This window comes from Carcharhinus amblyrhynchos, chromosome 8 (genome assembly GCF_965287045.1).
Source record: "Carcharhinus amblyrhynchos chromosome 8, sCarAmb.v2.hapA, whole genome shotgun sequence".
NCBI classification, from domain to species: Eukaryota; Metazoa; Chordata; class Chondrichthyes; order Carcharhiniformes; family Carcharhinidae; genus Carcharhinus; species Carcharhinus amblyrhynchos.
Window position 1 is genome coordinate 58,318,735 of NC_137331.1, and position 20,558 is coordinate 58,339,292.

Here is a 20,558-nt window from a genome sequence, read left to right on the forward strand (position 1 = left end):
GCGAGGCAGCCTCCACCACTTCAACGGGCAGAGAATTCCAGAGATTCACCACCCTTTGAGTGAAGAAGTTCCTCCTCAACTCTGTTCTAAACCGCCCCCCTTTTATCCTGAGGCTGTGCCCTCTAGTCCTACTGTCCTTTCTGAGCAGGAAGAGCCTCTCCACCTCTATCCTATCCATCCCATTCATCATCTTATATGTCTCAATGAGATCTCCCCTCATTCTTCTAAACTCTAACGAGTTTAGTATTTCATTTCTCCCAAAATGAAATACTTCACAGTTCTCTGCATTAATTTTTGTCATCCATTTATCAACTTATGTCCTTTTCAAGTTCGATATAGTGCTCCTCACAGTTCCCAATACTTGCAAGTTTTGTATCATATGCAAATTTTGAAATTGCACTCTGTACACCAAGGTCGAGGTCTTAATATAGATCAGGAAGAGCAGGTGTCTTAACACTGACCCCTGGGAAATTCCACTATAACCATTCCCACAGTCTGAAATTTCACTACAACTCTGGTTCCTGTCACTCAGCCAGTTTCATATCCATGTTGCTACTGTTTACATAAGCTCCAACTTTGCCCACAAGTTTGTTATGTGGCACTTAATCAAATGAATTTTAGGAGTCTAATAACACATCAACAACAGTGCCCTTGTCAACCCTCTCTGTTACCTTACCAAAAAAATGCAAAAAGCACTCAACAAATCCATGTTGACTTTCCTTAATGAATCTATGTTTACCGCAGTGACTATTAATTCTGAACCAAATTATTTTTCAAGAAGCTTCTCCACAACTGTGTTTAAACAGCATGGTCCATTGCTGTTGGGCTTATTTTTACGGTCTTTTTTGAATAAAGGTATAACATATGCAGCTCTCCTGTCCTCTGCTGCCACCCAAGTCTAAGGGAAATTGGAAAATTATGGTCAGCTCTCCTGCAGTTTCCACTGTCATTTCCCTCCATGTCACTGGATGCATCTCACCAGACAAACTGACTGCATTGTGAATAACTGTGTAAATCCAACAAACTTTTATACATTTATAAAGAGCTTTATAATGATGAAGCGAATCAAACGTACCACTTAGCTGTGGTGCAATGCAACACATTATGTAATTCATTTAATCTATTATTGCCCAAAAACTTTACGTATTGATATGGGTGACTGCCATTATTGCATTATCATTATGGCGCAACTTGTAGTAAATCCAGGACCTATGACTCATGAATAATAAAAAGAATGGAAACGTGGAGTGCATGGGACTGGATTTTGTTGATCATTGGGAAAGTAGTTGCAGCAACTTATCCTTATCACTGGTATGTACTTTTGCTGAGCACTGTGGAAAATCGCTTTGAATATCCTTCACTGTCCTCAATTGTCCCACCATAAAGTTTTTAGTCCTAGTCTACCTTAGCCAACTCCTCCCTCATCCCATTGTAGTCTCCTTTGTTTAAGCACAAAATACTGGTATTGGATTTTACCTTCTCATGTTCCATCTGTACTTTAAATTCAATCAATTGGCCATCAATATGAGAGGTTCCATAAAAACCTAAAACCACCAATCACCTCCACATGGACCTGGTGGGGTAATGAAGGCACCTTCAGTTATTTACTTTTCATTTACTTGTTCAGCTGATGTGAGCATCACTGGCAAGAACAGCATTTATTGCCTATCCCTAATAGTCCTTGAGAAAATGGGGGTGAGCTGCTGCCTTGAACGCTGCAAATCACGATGTGTAGGTACACCCTAGTGCTGTTAGGAAGGAAGTTCCAAGATTTTAACCCTGCAACTGTGAAGGAACAGCAATATAGTTCCAAGTCAAGACGGTAAAGTAAAGTTTATTTATTAATCACGAATAGGCTTACATTGGCATTGCAATGAAGTTACTGTGAAAATCCCTGAGTCACCATATTCTGGTACCTGTCCAGGTACGCTGAGGGAGAATTTCGCATGGCTAATGCATCTAACCAGTAATCTTTCAGACTGTGGGAGGAAACCAGAGCACTTGGAGGAAACCCATACAGACGTGGGGAGAATGTGCAGACACTGCACAGATAGTGACCCAAGCCAGGAATCAAATCTGGGTCCTGGCACTGTGAGGGAGCCGTGCTAGCCACTGTGCTCCCCATGTTTGGCTTGGAGAGGAATTTTCAGGTGGTGGTGTTTCCATGCATCTACTGCTCTTGTCCTTCTAGGTGGTAGCAGTTGTAGGTTTTGGAAGGTGCTGTCAAAGCAGCCCTGGTGAGTTCCTGCAGTGCATCTTGTAGATGGTATGCACTACTGCCTCTGTGCATCAGTGGTGAGATGAGTAAATGTTGAAGGTGGCAGATGGGATGTTAATCAAGCGGGTTGCTTTATTCTGGATAGTGTCAAGCCCTCGTGCATTGTAGATAGTAGATAGGCTTTGGGCAGTCAAGAGGTAAATTATTTGTCACAGAATTCCTAGCCTCTGACCTGCCCTTGTAGCCACATGATTTTTATGGCTGGTCTAGTCCAGTTTCTGGTCAATGGTAAGCCCCAGGATGTTGAAATTGGGGGATTCATGATGATAATGCCAATAAATGCCATGGAGAGATGGTAAAATTCTCTCTTGTTAAAGATGGTGATTGCCTTGCATGGTACATATGTTGCTTGCTGCTTAGCCCAAGCCTGAATGTTGTCCATATCTTTCTGCACCTGGACACAGACTGCTTCAGAATCTGCGGAGTCAGGAATGGTGCTGATAATCAGCAAACAACCCCATTTCTGAGCTTAGGATGGAGGGAAGGGCATTGTTGAAGCAGCTGATGATAGTTAATCTTACCATATTGCCTTGAGGAAGTCTTGCAGTGCTAGCGTGAGACCAAGATGAGTTCACCATTTAATTATTTGCAGATTCTTCCAGTTAGGTTTTGGAGATCGCTCTAACATCAGTTAATGAGTTGCAGGGACCAGCATTCAACAACACTTTCTTCCACAGGACATCTAACTACATTGAACATGACACATCCTCTGTGAGGCAAATAATTAGGTCTATCAACTTCCACAGAATTACTGGTTTCTCCGAAGTATTATTGTTGGAATGTACTAGCTGCCGATGGTTCACCATTTGAAACCGATTATTCTTTTTATTGGGAAGGATTAGTACTCGCTAAATGAACAATGTCAACTAATGATTCTGCATGTAAACTCACTGTAGAACCATAGAACGTTACAGCACAGGAACATGCCTTTTGGCTCTTCTTGGCTGTGCTGAACCATTTTACTGCCTAGTCCCACTGACCTGCACCTGGACCATATCCCTCTACACCCCTCTCATCCATGTACCTGTCCAAGTTTTTCTTAAGTGAGCCGGCATTTACCAGTTCATCTGGCAGCTCATTCCACACATCTGCCACGCTCTGTGTGAAGAACCCCCCCACTAATATTCCCTTTAAACTTTTCCCCCTTCACCCTTAACCCATGTCCTCTAATTTTTTTCTCCCCTAGCCTCAGTGGAAAAAGCCTGCTTGCATTCACTCTATCTATACCCATCATAATTTTATACACCTCTATCAAATCTCCCCTTATTCTTCTATGCTCCAGGGAATAAAGTACTAACCCTTTCAACCTTTCTCTGTAACTCAGCTTCTCAAGTCCCAGCAACATCTTTGTAAGCCTTCTCTGCACTCTTTCAACCTTATTAATATCCTTTCTGTAATTAGGTGACCAAAACTGCACACAATATTTTAAAATTGGCCTCGCCAATGTCTTATACAACCTCATCATAACATTCCAACTCTTATACTCAATACTTTGATTTATAAACGCCAATGTACCAGAAACACTCTTTATGACCTGATCTACCTGTGACGCCACTTTTAGGGAATTATGTATCTGTATTCCCAGATCCCTCTGTTCTACTACACTCTTCAGTGTCCTACCATTTATCTTGTATGTTCTATCTTGGTTTGTGCTTCCCAAATGCAATACCTCACATTTGTCTGCATTCAACTCCATCTGCCATTTTTCAGCCCATTTTTCTAGCTGGTCCAAACCCCTCTGCAAACTTTGAAAACCTTCCTCACTGTCCACTACATCTCCAGTCTTTGTATCATCAGCAAATTTGCTGATCCAATTTGCCACATTATCATCCAGATCATTGATATAGATGACAAACAACAATGGGCCCAGCACTGATCCCTGTGACACACCACTAGTCATAGGCCTCCATTCTAGAGAAGCAATCCTCCACTACCACTCTCAGGCTTCTTCCATTGAGCCAATGTTTAATCCAATTTACAACCTCTCCATGTATGCCAAGCGACTGAACCTTCTTAACTAACCTCCCATGCGGGACCTCGTCAAAGGCCTTACTGAAGTCCATGTAGCCAACATCCACACCTTCCCTTCATCCATTTTCCTGGTAACTTCCTCAAAAAATAAATTGGTCAAATATGACGTACCATGCACAAAACCATGTTGACTCTCCCTAATAAATCCCTGCCCTTCCAAGTATTTGTAGGTCCTATCTCTTAGTACTCCTTCCAATAATTTACCTACTACTGACGTCAAACTTACCGGTCTATAATTTCCTCGATTACTTTTTAAGCCATTTTTAAACAACGGAACAACATGAGCTATCCTCGAATCATACAGCACCTCACCTGTGGACACCAACATTTTAAATATATCTGCCAGGGCCCCTGCAATTGCAACACTAGTCTCCTTCAAGGTCCGAAGGAATACCCTGTCCGATCCTAGGGATTTATCTACTCTGATTTGCCTCAAGACAGCAAGCACCTCCTCTCCTTTAATCTGTATAGGTTCCATGACTTCCCTACTTGTTTGCCTTATTTCCATACTCCATGCCAGTTTCCTTAGTAAATACAGATGCAAAAAACCCATTTAATATCTCCCCCATTTCTTTTGGTTCCATACACAGCCAACCACTCTGATCTTCAATAGGACCAATTTTATCCCTTACTATCCATTTACTCTTAATATACTTGTAGAAGCTCTTAAGATTATCCTTCACCTTGACTGCTAAAGCATCCTCATGTCTTCTTTTAGCCCTATGAGTGAAGCAACCCCAACAGACATCAGAGATTTCTTCTCACAGCCATGTAACAGATTATTTTTAAAAGTTTAATGAACCGTTTAGAAGTTGTGGCTAACTTGTATCTGACTTTTAGCATCTGATCCCAGCGATTTATAGTTTGTCACCAAGGAGAACCATTGCTGCTTGTTGACCAGGTCCCTGATTTCATCATTGACCTCATCATGCCATAGATGGATTGAAGTTCCAGTAAAGAACAACATCAATATGGATATGAATGGGGAGATGCAAAATAACAGCTTGCGCTGCCAAACGTCTCATTCCAGCAAATTCAGGCACAATATAGAATTCTGCATTTAAGGTTCAATTCCTACTAAAAAGGGTGGTGGTTTGGAAGTGAGACCAGGGGGTGCCAGGGAAATAGTGGGGAGCCTGTTAGGTTACCTGAGACATTCGCACTGCTGGGAAGTTACAAGGTGATAGGAAAGTGGATTGGCTGCCAGCTCCATGGGGGCAGGCAGCCAAATTACATAATTAAGGCCCCAATTAGGACTGATTTTCCAGCCTCACCAAAACTTTGCCTGTAGCCAAGTGGCTCCAGCCGCTTTGGGAGAATGTCAGCTTAATGATGGCAGTCATCCTTGTGCCTATTGGGTGCAGTGTGTGGGGGTGCTATGCCATAGGAGCTGGCAGCTCTATCTGCAAAGGAAGCACCAAAGGTCATCGATGGTCCCAGTAATCCATGCGAGGCACAGAGACTAAAGTGACCAGGCCACTTCAAATTTTCACAGCTGAAAGGCAGGGATGAAGTGTTAATCACAGAGTGGCCAGAAATCACCATGCCAAGGATGATCTACAAGTCCGCCAGGGCAAGCAGGTGCGGTCCGGGCAGGAAATCCCCATTCTGGGAGAGAGTGGCAAGGTCAACCCTTGCCTCAGTCTGAGCCAATCCAATCTCTAGGACCTTTGGGGGACCGTTCCTCAGCAGTGTGGCAGCAGAAGAGGGCACAAGGGCACTGGATTTACCTCATGACTGCATGGTGGTGATGGGGTGTGGGGGCGGTGATCCATTATTTGAATAGGGAGGGGGGCACCATTTCTGTTATGGGGACAGGAGAATCTGTCCAATAACAGGGAGATAGGGACGCACTTTCCAAATCTAAATAGCGGGGCTGGCTGACATGAATCATGGAATGTATAAATTTGCATCCAGGACAGGGATGAATCCCACTGGACAGATGCTCCCAATGCCAGCGACATTCAACCCGTTTTCACACCAGCAGGAGCATTCAGTCTGAAAGTGGGTGAATCGCGGCCATAATTTCTAAAGAGTTAAGCAACAAACATTCTAATTTTATTTATCCATCTGTATTTGCAATTAGAAAATATATCAAATTTCACACATTGCTCATCTGAACCAGGTGCTGTGCTGCACACATTTAAGTTGCAAATTCAGTGTCAGCTGGCAGGTAATTTAGACTTTGTTAAATTTCTTATGGGTTGCCATCTGTCCTTTGCCATGAATGCCGTTTGTCTAATCCTTGCTGATCTTTATTTGCTACAAATAACTACATGCAAAAGTTAATACTGTATAAAGCTTTCATTCAGTGCAGTCAATCAATTCTTTCACATACAATGCACAGAATTATTTTTGTAGCATTTGTAGACCATTGAATTTGGTCGCCCTTGCCAAACAATGTGGGCAATTCTCCCAAGCGAGGAGATTAAGGGTTATGGGGAGAGAGCGGGAATGTGGAACTGAGACACGACAGATCAGCCATGATCTTATTGAATGGCGGGGCAGGCTCGAAGGGCTGGATGGCCTACTCCTGCTCCTATTTCTTATGTTATGTTATGTTAACAGGCAGAATATGGGAGTTTTTCCCACCATTGTGTGAGCCAAGTGGAATGAACCTCCGAGACTTTGAATAGAGTCCCTGACACGATTGAGCCCGGTAAAGTGGAGGTGGGGCCTAATCCCACCTGAAAGGCCAGCGCCAGCACCCTGAGCAGGCTACTGTGCATGTGCCAATCTGTCAATAGCGAGATTGGTGCAGACACAATGCCCTGCCTCACCCCCGACACCCCCCCGCCATTGCCTGCCTCCCGATCGCCAGTCTCCCAATGCTATTTCCAACCCACCCCCACCTCCTGATTGCCAATGTCCTTGACCCCCCCCACCACCTGATCACCGGCTTCCTTGACCTCCCACCCCCATTACCAGATTGATCCCCACACTCCCATTCCAGCCTGACTCCCCCATTCCCCGTGGCCATCTTTGATCACCCCCTCCCTCCCAACCCCACCAAGTCCAATGCCCCCATCAGGCATCAGGCAGTGCCAAAGGCAGGCCTAATGGGATGGGACCTTTGGCGAGCGATCAGTGGAGGTGGGGGATCCCATTGCCACTCTGCAATTGGGCTAAGTGACAGAGAGAGGGATGCCAGTGATCGGGGCTGGCCAATGGGTTAGAGGTCGGAGGTGGTCTGCAGGGGCAGTCGAGGGGGATGTCGGGACAGCTGATGTTGGGGATTGGGGTAATAGGGAGATATAGGTGGCAAAGGGGTGGAGGAGCATCGAGATGGGCTGGAGGCGGAGGGCGGTTGAGGCTGGCCCAGGAATGTTTGGGGAGTGAATGATTGAGCCATTTTGCAGGGGGTTGGGGGAGGTGTCGCACGGCCAGCCAGTGCTCAAGCCAGCCAGCAGTCAGGTGGCCGGCAGACAGGGGCCACTGTGCATGCGGCAATCTCGCTGCTGACGGGTTGGCGCGTGCGCAGTGGCCCACTCAGCACTATGCTGCTGGCCTCTTCAGTGGGGATAAGCCCCACCCACTGAAATTTCACAAGATTCACATTTGTGCACTCTGCAGTGCACAGATTGTGGCAGCTTCTTTTTGTAACTCTTGCCTAAAAAACAGTGGTATTTACTCCAGTTTTTACATGAACTGGACATTTAGTTTGGGAGAAACACCCCGCCGGGATCTATGGCTATTGGATTGACATCCTCTCAGGCCGATAATGCCTGTCAGCTATCCAATTCAACACACTTCCCTACTTCTTGCCCACAGCCCTGCAAGTTTACCCTTGCAAGTATATATTCAATTTCCTTTTGAAAGATTCTATTCAATCTGCTTCCACCGTTCTTTCAGGCAGCGAATTCCAGACTGTAAATTTAAAAAATTCCTTCTCATTCTCCCTCTGGTTCTTCTGCCAATTACCTTAAATTTATGTTCACTGGTTATTGACTCTCCTGCATACAGTTTCTTCCTATCTACTCTTAGATTTCCCATAAATATGAACATCTCTATTAAATCTCTCCTTCGGTTGCTGTAATCTAAAGGAGGACAATCCAAGATTCTCCCTTGTCCCCAGTATCATTGTAGTAAATCCATGGCCTTGACATCCATAGTCAAAAATGGTTTCCAGAATTGGACATAACACTCCAACTGCAGTCTTACCAATGTTTCATAAAGGCTTAGCATAACCTCCTTACTTCTGGATCCTAAATGGCATGGTAGCACAGTGGTTAGCACTGCTGCTTCACAGCTCCAGGGTCCTTTGTTCGATTCTCGGCTCGGGTCACTGCCTGTGTGGAGTTTGCACATTCTCCTCGTGTCTGCGTGGGTTTCCTCCAGGTACTTCGGATTCCTCCCACAGTCCAAAGATGTGCAGGTTAGGTTGATTGGCCATGGTAAGAAATTGCCCCTTAGTGCCCAGGGTAGTGGAGGTGAGAGGGATTAGTGGCTATAATATGTAGGGATATGGGGTTAGGACCTGGGTGGGATTGTGTTCAGTGCAGACTCGATGGGCCGAAGGGCCTCTTTCTGCACTATAAGGTTCTAAGTTCTAAACTTCTAATTATAAAGCACATGTTTCCATATGCATGTGTCAATGAGAGTAGAGTGACAACCCCTCATAGCAACAGTCCAATTCTTCTGGTAGAGAGTTATGGTACAAGCTAACCACCTGTCCACAGAAAAATGGACATTATTACAGAAACAGCCCACACCTCAAAGTGATGGATGTAAAGCAATGAAGAATGATTCATGTGTTGTTATGCTCAGAAACAAACTAAGAAAAATAAGTGAATTAAAATTTTCTTTATTACTGACACATATTTACATATGAATGCAATCATTATATCCTGTTCTTAATTAATGGATACTATTCATGCTAATTACTTGTTGCCATTATTTTAGATTCTGAAGTGATTGGTTGCTTCTAGCATTGCAGTTGTTCCTTCATGAAAGCATTCTAGTATCCAGTTTCAAGCAAGAGGACAAACAGAATGAAGGAATAAACTGCTGCTCCTTCTTCCTAGGCAGTCCCTTGGGATTGAGGATGACTTGCATCCAATGCCTTTTGATGGTTCTTTGATGACTGATAAATCCAACACATGATCTTGACAGACTGTGCCAGCTGACGGGCAAGTGATGCTTAATGGCTAAGGCAGGTGTGGTGTTTAAATATTTGTGCATTCTCTGTGAACCTTGACTTTGCCTCTGCATATTCCTGATAAAGTCTCTCAAATTATTTGACTCCTTCCCAAATAAATCTTCTCCATTTCAGTTGGTCACAAAGCCAGGGACTGTTGTGAATTAGAAGGAATGTAATATCTCTTTAGAGATGCTTTGAAGACATTACTAAAGTTTTCTGTTGTCTCCTGGGAGTCCCCTGCTGTGACTGAGTTTCAAATGGAACAGTTGCTTTGGGAATCTGGTTGTCAGGCATGAATGACATGTCCTGTCCAATAGAGTCTATTTTGAGTGATTAATGCCTCAATGCTGGGCATATTGGCTTTGGAGAGGATGCTATTGTTTAACCACTTCTCTTGGCACTGGATTTGGAGGATCAAAATGCACCACTAAATGTTGTAAGTTGGCCAAGTGTCTGAACCATATAAGAGTACATGGATCACTGTTGTCACAACATTAGCCTGAGGTTTGAGATCCTGGTTCTCAAATCTGTTGGCCAAAGACTGATCTGACACATTAGATGATGAATTTCATCATCTGTGTCTTCCTTTGTTGAAAGGAGGATCCCAAGCATTGGCGTGGTGCCAAATTTTAAGGTGCAGGAGCTTTAAGAAAATGTGCTAGCCATATCATTTTTAAATCTACTATTACAATTTTTCCTATGTATTAATCATTTATGTCCCAAATATTAGTAAAATTATGCTTTTTAAGCTTTAAAATATTAGTGTCAGTAGGCGTTTAATTTCAAACCATGTGGTGTTATGAATTATAGGTCTTTACTTACCTCTGACTCGGGGATGTTTTATAGAGGAACCACTGATTTTCTTGATTCATTTTTTTAATCCAGACCTTGGTGTAGAGGGCACAATTCAAACTTCGAAGATGATGCAAGACTTGGAAGTATTCCCAACTGTGGAGAGGATAATGATAGACTTCAAAAGAATATGCCAGGCTGGTGGAATAGTACACAATAATAATTGAAATTGAATGTAAGAGAAGGAAGAGGAAGGGGGAAACGGATTGGAAGGGGTAAGAGAAATAATGTGGGGTGGATGGGATTGAGACTTGGAGAAATGGAGTATGAGTAGGATTTGGAGAGAGGTGAAGACATGTGGAGGATTGAAGGAGAATGGGAGGAAATGTAGAAGGGAGGAACAGTGTGAGTGAGGCAAGGAATGATCAGGAGTGATGAAAAAAGAGGATGGATTTTGACTCTCTTCCCAAGGTTGCTGTGTTAGAGAGTGGAGTTTGCAGATTCTCCCTGTGTGCGTGGGTTTCTTCCAGGTGCTCCAGTTCCTCCCACAACCCAAAAATGTGCAGATTAGGTGGATTGGCCATGTTAAATTGCCCCTTAGTGTCCAAAAATGTGTAGATTGGATGAATTAGCCATGGTAAATGTGTGGATTGTGGAGATAGGGTGAGGAGGGGGCCAGGGTAAGACACTCTGTCAGTGAATCGGCACAGACTCAATGGACCGAATGGCTATCTCCTGCACACTAGCGATTTTATGATTCAAAGATGCTTTTAAATCAAAGAGAGCCGCAGTAACAAAAGTGATATGAGACTCAGAACACATGAGACAAACTGGCAAATCTTTATTCTTGTTGTAAAGCCTTACCAAACAAGCTCTTCCTGTTAATCACTCATTTCTTTGATGGTGATGTTAGGAGGGAAAGTGGAGCTGTTCCTTTGAATAGTTATTGTTCTTCCTATCATTAAACGGTTCGGTAAGTTATTTCTGAAATAAAAACACAATACATCTAATTAAAATTGCCCAGAAACTTACTGAATTTGAAACACTGAAAAGTGGGGGTTAAGGTTCATTCTTTTACCTTGCTCGACAAACCCTATCCCCATAAAACTTGATGTTTGTGTAACTTTTTCTAGCCAATTCCAGGATGAATGTAACTTTTGGATCAGAATGTAAAATTGCCAGAAAAAAAGCGCACCAAAAATATATGGACACTGGTTTAGACATTAAGTTAAGTAATTGCATCCTCCTTCTGCCACCTTCAGGACACATGCATATTGTTTAATACTTAACACCATGGTCTATATATATATTTTTGGTAATTAATGTTTTCCTAATTGCTTTGAAATCTAAATTGTATTCAGATCCCTGATCACTGATGTTTGTATTCTTGGTGTTCATTTTGGACAGGTAGACATTCTAATTGTTGTGGCTTACCCCCATTTGGATATTGCTCAACTGATACATCACTCTGCACAAAATTGTCCCAAGACATCAGACAAATGCAAAGAGATTTCTCAAAGTATGACACACCATGAAAGAAGATATAGCAGTGGAAGCAGAAATTGCTTTCAATGCTGATTTAATGTTTGATTTCTATTAATAAACTTTGTATCCTTTTTGTTCATGTGATATATCTAGTTTGGGACCCTTTGTAATTTTTCTAGCATCACCTGATTGTAAATTGAAATTGTGAGAAGTGGACTGTGCAGGCAATTTTAACAGATTCCTGCTTTTTGGTTCAGTAGTCTGACTTAGTGACCTACCAGTAAATAAATTGCGTAGTCATCTGAAAAAATAAATTAATTACTGGGCTTGCTCATATAGTTTAAAATGTCTTTAAAAGGATAAGCTGATTTGAAAGTCTTCCACTTCAAGTCTTTACTGTGGACTCTTACAGAGCAAAAGAAACAATTCCCTCCCTAATGGCATTGTTGGTCAACCCACAGAACATGGACTGCAGCGATTCAAGAAAGCAGTTCGTCACCACCTTCTCAGGAGCAACTATGAATGGGCAATAAATAGGTTGGACTAAAACCTGGTGTTGTCAGACTTTTTACTGTGTTTACGCCAGTCCAACGCCGGCATACCCACATCAATAAATGCTGGCCAGACAGCGAATCCCATGTCTCTTGAATGAATAAAAATAAATTCCATCTTTTAAAAAAATTTTGTCAATGTTTCTGAGAAAATTGCAGAAAACATTTAGTTCATCAGTTATTTGGTTCATTGCAAATTTAACACTTATGGAACCAAATAATGATTCCTACTTCCCCCCTCCACCCCAACCCTCCCCAACCTCCCTAGCAGCGAGTGAAATTGACCTGACAGACTGACTTCAAAGATCAAAGCACCTCAAAGTTTTGATATTCTTTGTAGTTAGTCCAACAGGTCCTAAGCTTTGGCTGCTCAGTGTGGATTATGAGAATTCTACTTAAAAGCCCAATGTTTGGAATTGTCTGCAGCCCCTCTGCCAGCCCGGGTCAGAGGTGCCGGTGCAGTGTGCCAGAGGCACTACACCCTGCTCCCAAAATATAGAAAATGGTTCACATTTTCCTGGATCTTGCTGTTAAAGAGAGAGGGAGAGCAGGTAGATGGAGGTATGTTCAGAGAAGCAGGTGTCATGTTAGCTGCAATTTGCTGGTGACTCATGAAGACCCATGCATATGGGAGAAAATAAGGGAACTTCATACCCTTTATTCCAAGTTCATTGTAATATATGAAGGGGAAATTCAAGAAACGATATTGAATAAATTCTTAATTAATTTATATTTTTATAGCTCTCTAAAGATATTGATCAAGTTGCCCTTCTTAAAGAGGAGGGCCATGGGAGTGAAATTCCTCTAATTAATTTTCATGATAAGTTTTGAATCCTGATCTGGGCTCACCCTAATCATTTACCAAAGTTAAATTATTTCACCCTTTTCACTCCTCAAAAATACATGAAGATGTTTTGCCCCAGCCTCATTCCAAAGAAGATAATTTTAAAATTAAAGAAATGTAGATGGTCAGAGGAACACAGAGTACACAAATCACAAATGTAATTGTTGATTAGGGAAACAATTTGGTACCTCTAGTACATTATTTCACAGAAACTCACAATCTCTCATCACAACATCTATTTCTTAAATGATTCCACTGTCCTACCTGAAAAACTATTCCATGCATTAATTACGTTTTGCAAGCAGATGTGCTTCCTCGTTTCAGTTTTCACTTTGCCTTTTGTTAGTTTGTAATCCTCCTTCCAATACCAATAGCTTACTTTGCAGAAGTGTTTCGGATTAATCTTTTCTATTTTACTTGGCATATTGTATGCCTCTGTCATTTACTTACTTTCCAGACTAGATTTCGAGTTTTCTAACCTCCTCTCATAACTTAATCCTCTAACATGAAGGACATCCTAATGAACCTTCTTTGCATGAAGTTTCTTCCAGGGCTTGGATAGGCCTGTTGTCTCTGGCCAAAACCGAATATAATTCTCAAGATACACTGAGAACAAAGCATTAAACAGCTTCAGCATATGAGACAGAAAAAAAGTGGTTCCAGAGAAATTTGAGTTTATTATGAATTTAGAGAACAATTTCAGAATACAGCTACACTCCTGATACTGTGGCCGGAATTCTCTGGCCATTCACACCAGTGGGATTCAGTGTTTCTGCCGGCAGTGCATCCCGTGCCGTGGGTTTCCCAGTGGTGTGGGATTGCTTCAGTGGGAATTGCCATTGACAGTGGCAGGACCAGAAGACTCTTGTCACTGAGAAAAGTGCTGAGGGGAGGCCTGAGAATCTCACCCTGTAGAAATTGCTTCTTTTACATGACAAAGCAATTTTACAACAGCTAGATCAATTTTAAAGAAACCTTTTATATGGAATGCAACTGGTTCTCCAGCCCCAAAGACATTAAACACACAACTAACCAGCAGTCTTAGGGATTATTTTGCCTCTGGTAGAAGCATTTGTATTGAAGTCTGCAGAACCATTATTCAATTAATGTTTAACTGTTGGTACCTTCTCTTCAACATGGGAAGTAAATTAATATAGTCAAATAAAGCATTTTAAATGCAGCTTTATATTACATTTCGTGATAGTGTTGTGGGTTTCAATCAGTCCTGGCACTTTATATTTGATAACTAGCTGTGTAAAACCCACATTTAATCAACCAAAAGTAATGAAATATAAAAACACCTTTTTTCTCGATAAAAGATTACAGCACTTGACATGTGTCTTATTTGTTAGAAATAAAATAATAGTGGTCCAAGAAAGAATAGAGTAAACCTTTGCAGATAGGGTTTGAAAATTAGATATTTTTATTTGAAAGAGATGTATTTTAGTATTAATATTATGAAATAAAGCTACTTCTGACACTCAAATTTTCTTTAATGTTGGGTTTGTTTCAATAAAACATTGTCATAAAATGGTTAGTTCAGAGAAACTGGAATTCCCTGGATCTGGTAGCAGTTTTAAAGTTATGAGCAATTTTTGTTTCACTCAGTCAGACCATCTAAAGTTAGCAACAGAAAATGTAAAAGTAAAAGGCTTACCTAGTCAATTGGGCTTTGATAATTCTACTCTTCTTCCCCACCTCCAGTCCATTCCCATATGTTAGACAAACAGTAATAAAGGGATCAAACTTGAAGAGAATTGTAACATAAAATATGATAGTTGCAAGTGATTATAAGATAATAGTTGAGCTTCACAGATTGCATTTGCTGAAATAGTTGTCAAAATGACTGATATGCAAAAACCATTGAGTAGCAAGTGAAAATGATAATACCAGTGAGCTTGTATTCCACTCCATGCCTGGAATATTGACTTGTGAAGAGAGTTACTTCTTTATCGTGATTTATTTTTTCAGTTGCTTTTGTTGTATCATCAAAAAAATATCCTGGTCATCCTTTTCAGGTAGGATTCTGAGGTGATAGAACTTCAGGTATGAAATACCTTTTGGAAATCCAAATACACTATATATTCTGGTATTCCTTTATCCACCCTGCTTATTATATTCTCAAATAAATCTTATAAATTTCTCAAACACAATTTCCCTTTCACAAAACCATGTTGAATCTGTTTAATTGTATTATGATTTTCTACATGCCCTGCTACTACTACTTTAAATAATGGATTCTAACATTTTCCTTATAACACAACAGATGTAAGTGAACTGGTCTATAGTTTCCTGCTTTCTGTCCCCCTCTTTCTTGAACAGAGGTATTGCATTCACTGTTTTGTGATTGTAAAGGACTTTCCAGAATCAAGGGACCATGGAAACTATAATTAAATGTATCCACTATCCCTGCAACCATTTCCTTTGAGATCTCATGTGCAAGGAACTTGTTGGCATTTCACCCAATTGGCTCGGATGGGTGATGTGGATTGGTTGGAGGGAACTTGTTTTTAATTCTTGATCAGTACATGCATGCAAGGGCACCAAAGGGACATAGAATCACAGAATCCCTACAGTGCAGAAGGCAGCCATTTGGCCCATCAAACCTGCATCGACAATAATCCCACCCTAGCCCATCCCCATAATCCCACATATTTTCCCTGCTAATCCTCCTGATAACAGTGGACAATTTCGCATGGTAATCAACCTAACCCACACATGTGGAGTGTGGGAGGAAACTAGGACATAGCTGACACCTAAGAATAGAGAGCCTGACAGCCTACCCAATTGGTGGTCAGGTGCCAGATTAAATGCACATATACTATAAGACCATAAGATATAGGAGCACAATTAGGCCATTTGACCCATTGAGTCTGCTCCGCCATTCAATCATGGCTGATAAGTTTCTCAGTCCCATTCGCCCACTTTTTCCCAATAACCTTTGATCCCCTTACCAATCAAAAACCTATCCAACTCTGTCTTAAATAGACTTTTATCTACCAGGCCCATGCAAATTAAGTTGTCTCCCACTGACCCCACAAACTCCAAGGGCACCAACACACACAATCCTGGCAAAACCATCTGGATCACATCTTATAAATTGTTTCCAACAGTTTGTTTAAATGCAAATACTCACTGTCTACATTGTTTCTTAGGACCCTTGTTTCTGATCTTCAGAGACTAATAGATATGCAAAGTGGTGCTAGACCTCGCTTGCGACGGTCAAATCCTCTCTACAGCTATGAAGTCTATCATTCTTTAGAAGAGGTATGTAAATAAAGGTACAACAATTGTAAATGGTGGTTTTATTTATTCTTTATCTGAGCAGTACAGTGCTGCTCAGTAAACCATGACTTTAGTCTAGTGTTTGAAGTCCTGGTCCTCAAATACAAGCCAAATGCTGAGCAGCATATTTGAAGCATTGGTGAGTTTCATTATCTATGTCTTCATCGAGAGGAAGGTCGAAAGAAATTTAAGTGGTCACCTTTCTTAAGATCTCCCTTTGATATTAATGAAGGGATGTGTGTTGCGCTGTTGGTTGGAAGAGGACTTTAGTTTTCCAATGTTTAGTGAAAGGCCCATTTTCGCATATGCTTTGGTAAAGGAGTCGACAATGACCTGGAGTTCAGTTTCTCAAGTGAATTCGCACACAAGAGGTAACCAAGAAGGTAGATGAGGGAAGTGCAGTTGATGTTGTCTGCATGGACTTTGGCAAGGCCTTTGACAAGGTACTGCACAGTAGGTTGTTGCATAAGAATCCAGGTAAGCTAGCCAATTAGATACAAAAACGGCTTCTTGACAGAAGCCAGAGGGTGGTTGTAGAGCATTGTTTTTCAAACTGGAGGCCTGTGACCAGCAGTGTGCCTCAGGGATCAGTGCTTGGTCCACTGTTATCTGTCATTTATATTAATGATATGGATGAGAATATAGGAGGCACGGTAAGTAAGTTTGTAGATGACATCTAGATTGGTGGCATAGTGGATAGTGAAGAAAGTTATCTCCAATTGCAATGGGATCTTGATTAATTGGGCCAGTGGGCTGACGGATGGCAGATGGAGTTTAAGGTGATGCATTTTGGTAGATTGAACCAAGGCAGGACTTACTCAGTTAATGGTAGGGCGTTGGGGAGAGATACAGAACAAAGAGATCTAGGGGCACACATTCATAGCTCCTTGAAAGTGGAGTCACAAATGGATGGAGTGGTGAAGAAGGCACTTGGCATGCTTGGTTTCTTCTGTCAGAACATTGAATACAGGAGTTGGAATGTTTGTTGAAGTTGTACAAGACATTGGTGCGGCCACACTTGGAATACTGTGTGCAGTTCTGGCTACCCTATTATAGAAAGGATATTATTAAACTAGTCAATGCAGAAAAGGAGAGTCTGGATAGACTGGGACTTTTTTCTCTGGAACATAGGAGGCTGAGGGGTGATCTTATGGAGGTCTATAAACTAATAAGGGACATAAATCAGCTAGATAGTCAATATCTTTTCCCAAAGATAGGGGAGTCTAAACCTAGAGGGCATCAGTTTAAGGTGAGAGAAAAGAGATACAAATGTGTCCAGGGGTGCAGTTTTTTCACACAGAGGGTGGTGAGTGTCTGGAACAAACTGCCAGAGACAGTAGTAGAGGCGGGTACAATATTGTCTTTTAAAAAGCATTTAGATAGTTACATGGATACGATGAGTATAGAGGGATATGGGCCAAATACGGGCAATTAGGCTTAGCTTAGAGGTTTTAAATAAAAGGGCAGCATGGACAAGTTGGGCCGAAGGGCCTGTTTCCATGCTGTAAACCTCTATGACTCTATGACATAGAGTCTGCATATTGGAGCTCAATGACTGAAGTTGGAGTGATTTTGCTTTTGGGTTGAACAGACTGTAATTTGAACAGTTTCCTGTCTGTGCTATAAATTATCTTCATGCTTGTGAGCGATTTCCTGGAATGAAGTGCATTATTGCAGTGAGGAAGCTGGAGAAGAGGCATGTTGCAGTGACACAGCCTTGTTTGAATCTGGTATGCCTGAGTTGGGGTCTGTGGTGGTTCTATTGGTGAGGCCACTACCCACCTCCACTGGGCACCAGACTTCAACTTTGGACATTCTTATACAGTCAACTTACATTTGTATCTTTCTGACCAAAGCAAATCACAGGAACTGGAATAAACTGTTCTCTTCAATCATGACTGGTCTGTATTGCAACTCCATTTACCTAGACTTTTTCCATGTTCCTTGCTGCCCATCCCTAAAAAAGCTCTATCAATTGCAATTCTGAAAATTTCAATTTACCTGACATTTTGCAGGGGAAGAGCTCCAGACAGTTCTCATCTGTCTAAAGGTAGTGATGGACTAAATTAAGAATAAGCAGATTTGAAATTCTGATGCAAATTTCTGGCTGTCCTGAAAATAGTCTTAATGCAGCAATATGTGTTTTCAGTTGTGGTGTAAGCCTGTACTAGGCAATGTCTGACAACAGTTGTCAGCTGGCATTATACAGAGAATAGAACACTGTGTCATCTTTAGTTATACAAATAAATGTTTGAATTTCAATTAGCCCTCTATATGGTTGCTAATTGTCAAATATTTAAGGATGGTGCATCAGATTTCGGACTGTCTTTTGAACCTGAGTTACTTATTAATGTGTTCTGCATATTTAGTGAACATTATGCCAAAATACTTCTTGAATGTAGGGATGAGAAACTGCATGTGTTTATTTATTCCATATCCTCAGGTTTTGAAATCTGCTGTGTTAATTCTAATAATTAATTTTGTGGCTTATATTTGAAATGATTTAATTACTTTTTTTCAGATTCAAAGCTGGATGCAGCAGATGAATCAGTCATATTCTCATCTCCTTTATCTTTTCTCCATTGGAAAATCCTATGAAGGACGACCTCTCTTTGTTCTTCAGGTAGTTTACTGAGATTGCCAAAGCTATTACAATATTAGAGTCAACAGTCAAATTGAGCATTTAATGTTGAATTTTGATTTCAGCTTGGCAAGAGATCACATTCTTTTAAGAAAGCAGTCTGGATAGATTGTGGCATTCACGCTAGAGAATGGATTGGTCCTGCTTTTTGTCAGTGGTTTGTCAAAGAAGTAAGTACTCAAACTTAACCAACTAAAATTACCTCCATTTTCTCTTGGCAATGCTTAAGAATTGATCTGAAACATTTGGTTTCATTACATGATCGAATATTGCAGTCAGCAGCAAAACAACGTCATTTCTTATGTTGATGTAGTATTGGGAGAAGAGGGAGGAAAGTAAGGAAATTAATATCAGTAGAGAGAAGTACTTGAGAAAAGTTATGGGACTGAAATTAAGGAAATCTCCAAGATCTGATGGCCTACATCATAGGGTTCTAAAAGAATAGCTGCAGAGATGGTGGATGCTCTGATTATTCGTAATTCCCAGATTTTCAACAGATTGGAATTAGCAAATGTGATACTGATATTCAGGGAAGGAGGGAGAGAGAAAACAAGGAACTACAGGTCAATTAGCCTGACATCAGTTATCAGGAAAATGCTGGAATCTATTATTAGGGAATCTTAACAATGCATTAAAAAAAAATCATAGTGTGATCAGGTAAAGTCAGTATGGCTTTATGAAAGAGAAACCATATTTGACAAATTTATTAAACTTTTTTGAGGATACAACTCTCAGGGTAGGTAAAGAGGAACCAGTTGATACTTGGAATTCCAAAAGGCGTTTAGTAGGGTGTCACAAAGCTTTTAATCGGCATGACAAGGACGCACGGAGTTGAGAATAGTGCATTGGCATGGATACTGGATTGGTAAGTGGACAGGAAGCGAGAGGTGGGAACAAATAGTGTATTCTCGGGTTGGTAGGCTGTGATGAGTGGAGTGCCTCTGGAATCAGTGCTGGAATTTTCACAGAGACTTGGGCGTGCTATACAAGGAACACAAGGAATGCAAGTACAGCAATCAATTGAGCAAAATGGAAGTAGTTGTCAACAGGACTATCAAGTGGCATTTACTTTAGCATAACCTGCTCACTGATGCTCAGTTTGGGTTCTGTCAGGGCTGCTCAGCAGCAGACCTCATTACAGCTTTAGTCCAAACATGGACAAAAGAACTGAATTGCAGAGATGAAATGAGACTGACTGCCCTTGACATCAAGGCAACATTTAACCAAGTGTGGCGTCAAGGAGTCATACCAAAACTGGAGTCAATGGAAATCAGGGTGAAAACCCTCCACTGATTAGAGTCATATCAGGCACAAAGGAAAATGGTTGTGCTTGTTGAAGGTCAACCATCTCAGTCCCTGGACATTGCTGCAAGAATTTTCCAGCATAGTGTCCTCAGCCTAACCATGTTTGGCTGCTTCATCCATAACCTCCTCTCCATCATACGGTTAGAAGTGGAGATGTTCAGTGATGATTTCACAATGTTCAGCACCATTCACGATTCCTGAGATAT

General features: G+C 41.4%; 1 protein-coding gene across 1 annotated transcript in view; it reads left to right on the forward strand.

Annotated features, from left to right (window-relative positions):
• cpa6 (carboxypeptidase A6) overlaps window positions 1–20,558 on the forward strand; it is a 112,696-nt gene that overhangs the window by 52,002 nt on the left and 40,136 nt on the right. The window contains exons 4-6 of the mRNA XM_080194119.1: window positions 16,277–16,388; window positions 18,928–19,029; window positions 19,113–19,217. Coding sequence (XP_080050245.1) covers window positions 16,277–16,388; window positions 18,928–19,029; window positions 19,113–19,217 — 319 coding nt within the window. The remainder of the gene's footprint in view (window positions 1–16,276; window positions 16,389–18,927; window positions 19,030–19,112; window positions 19,218–20,558) is intronic.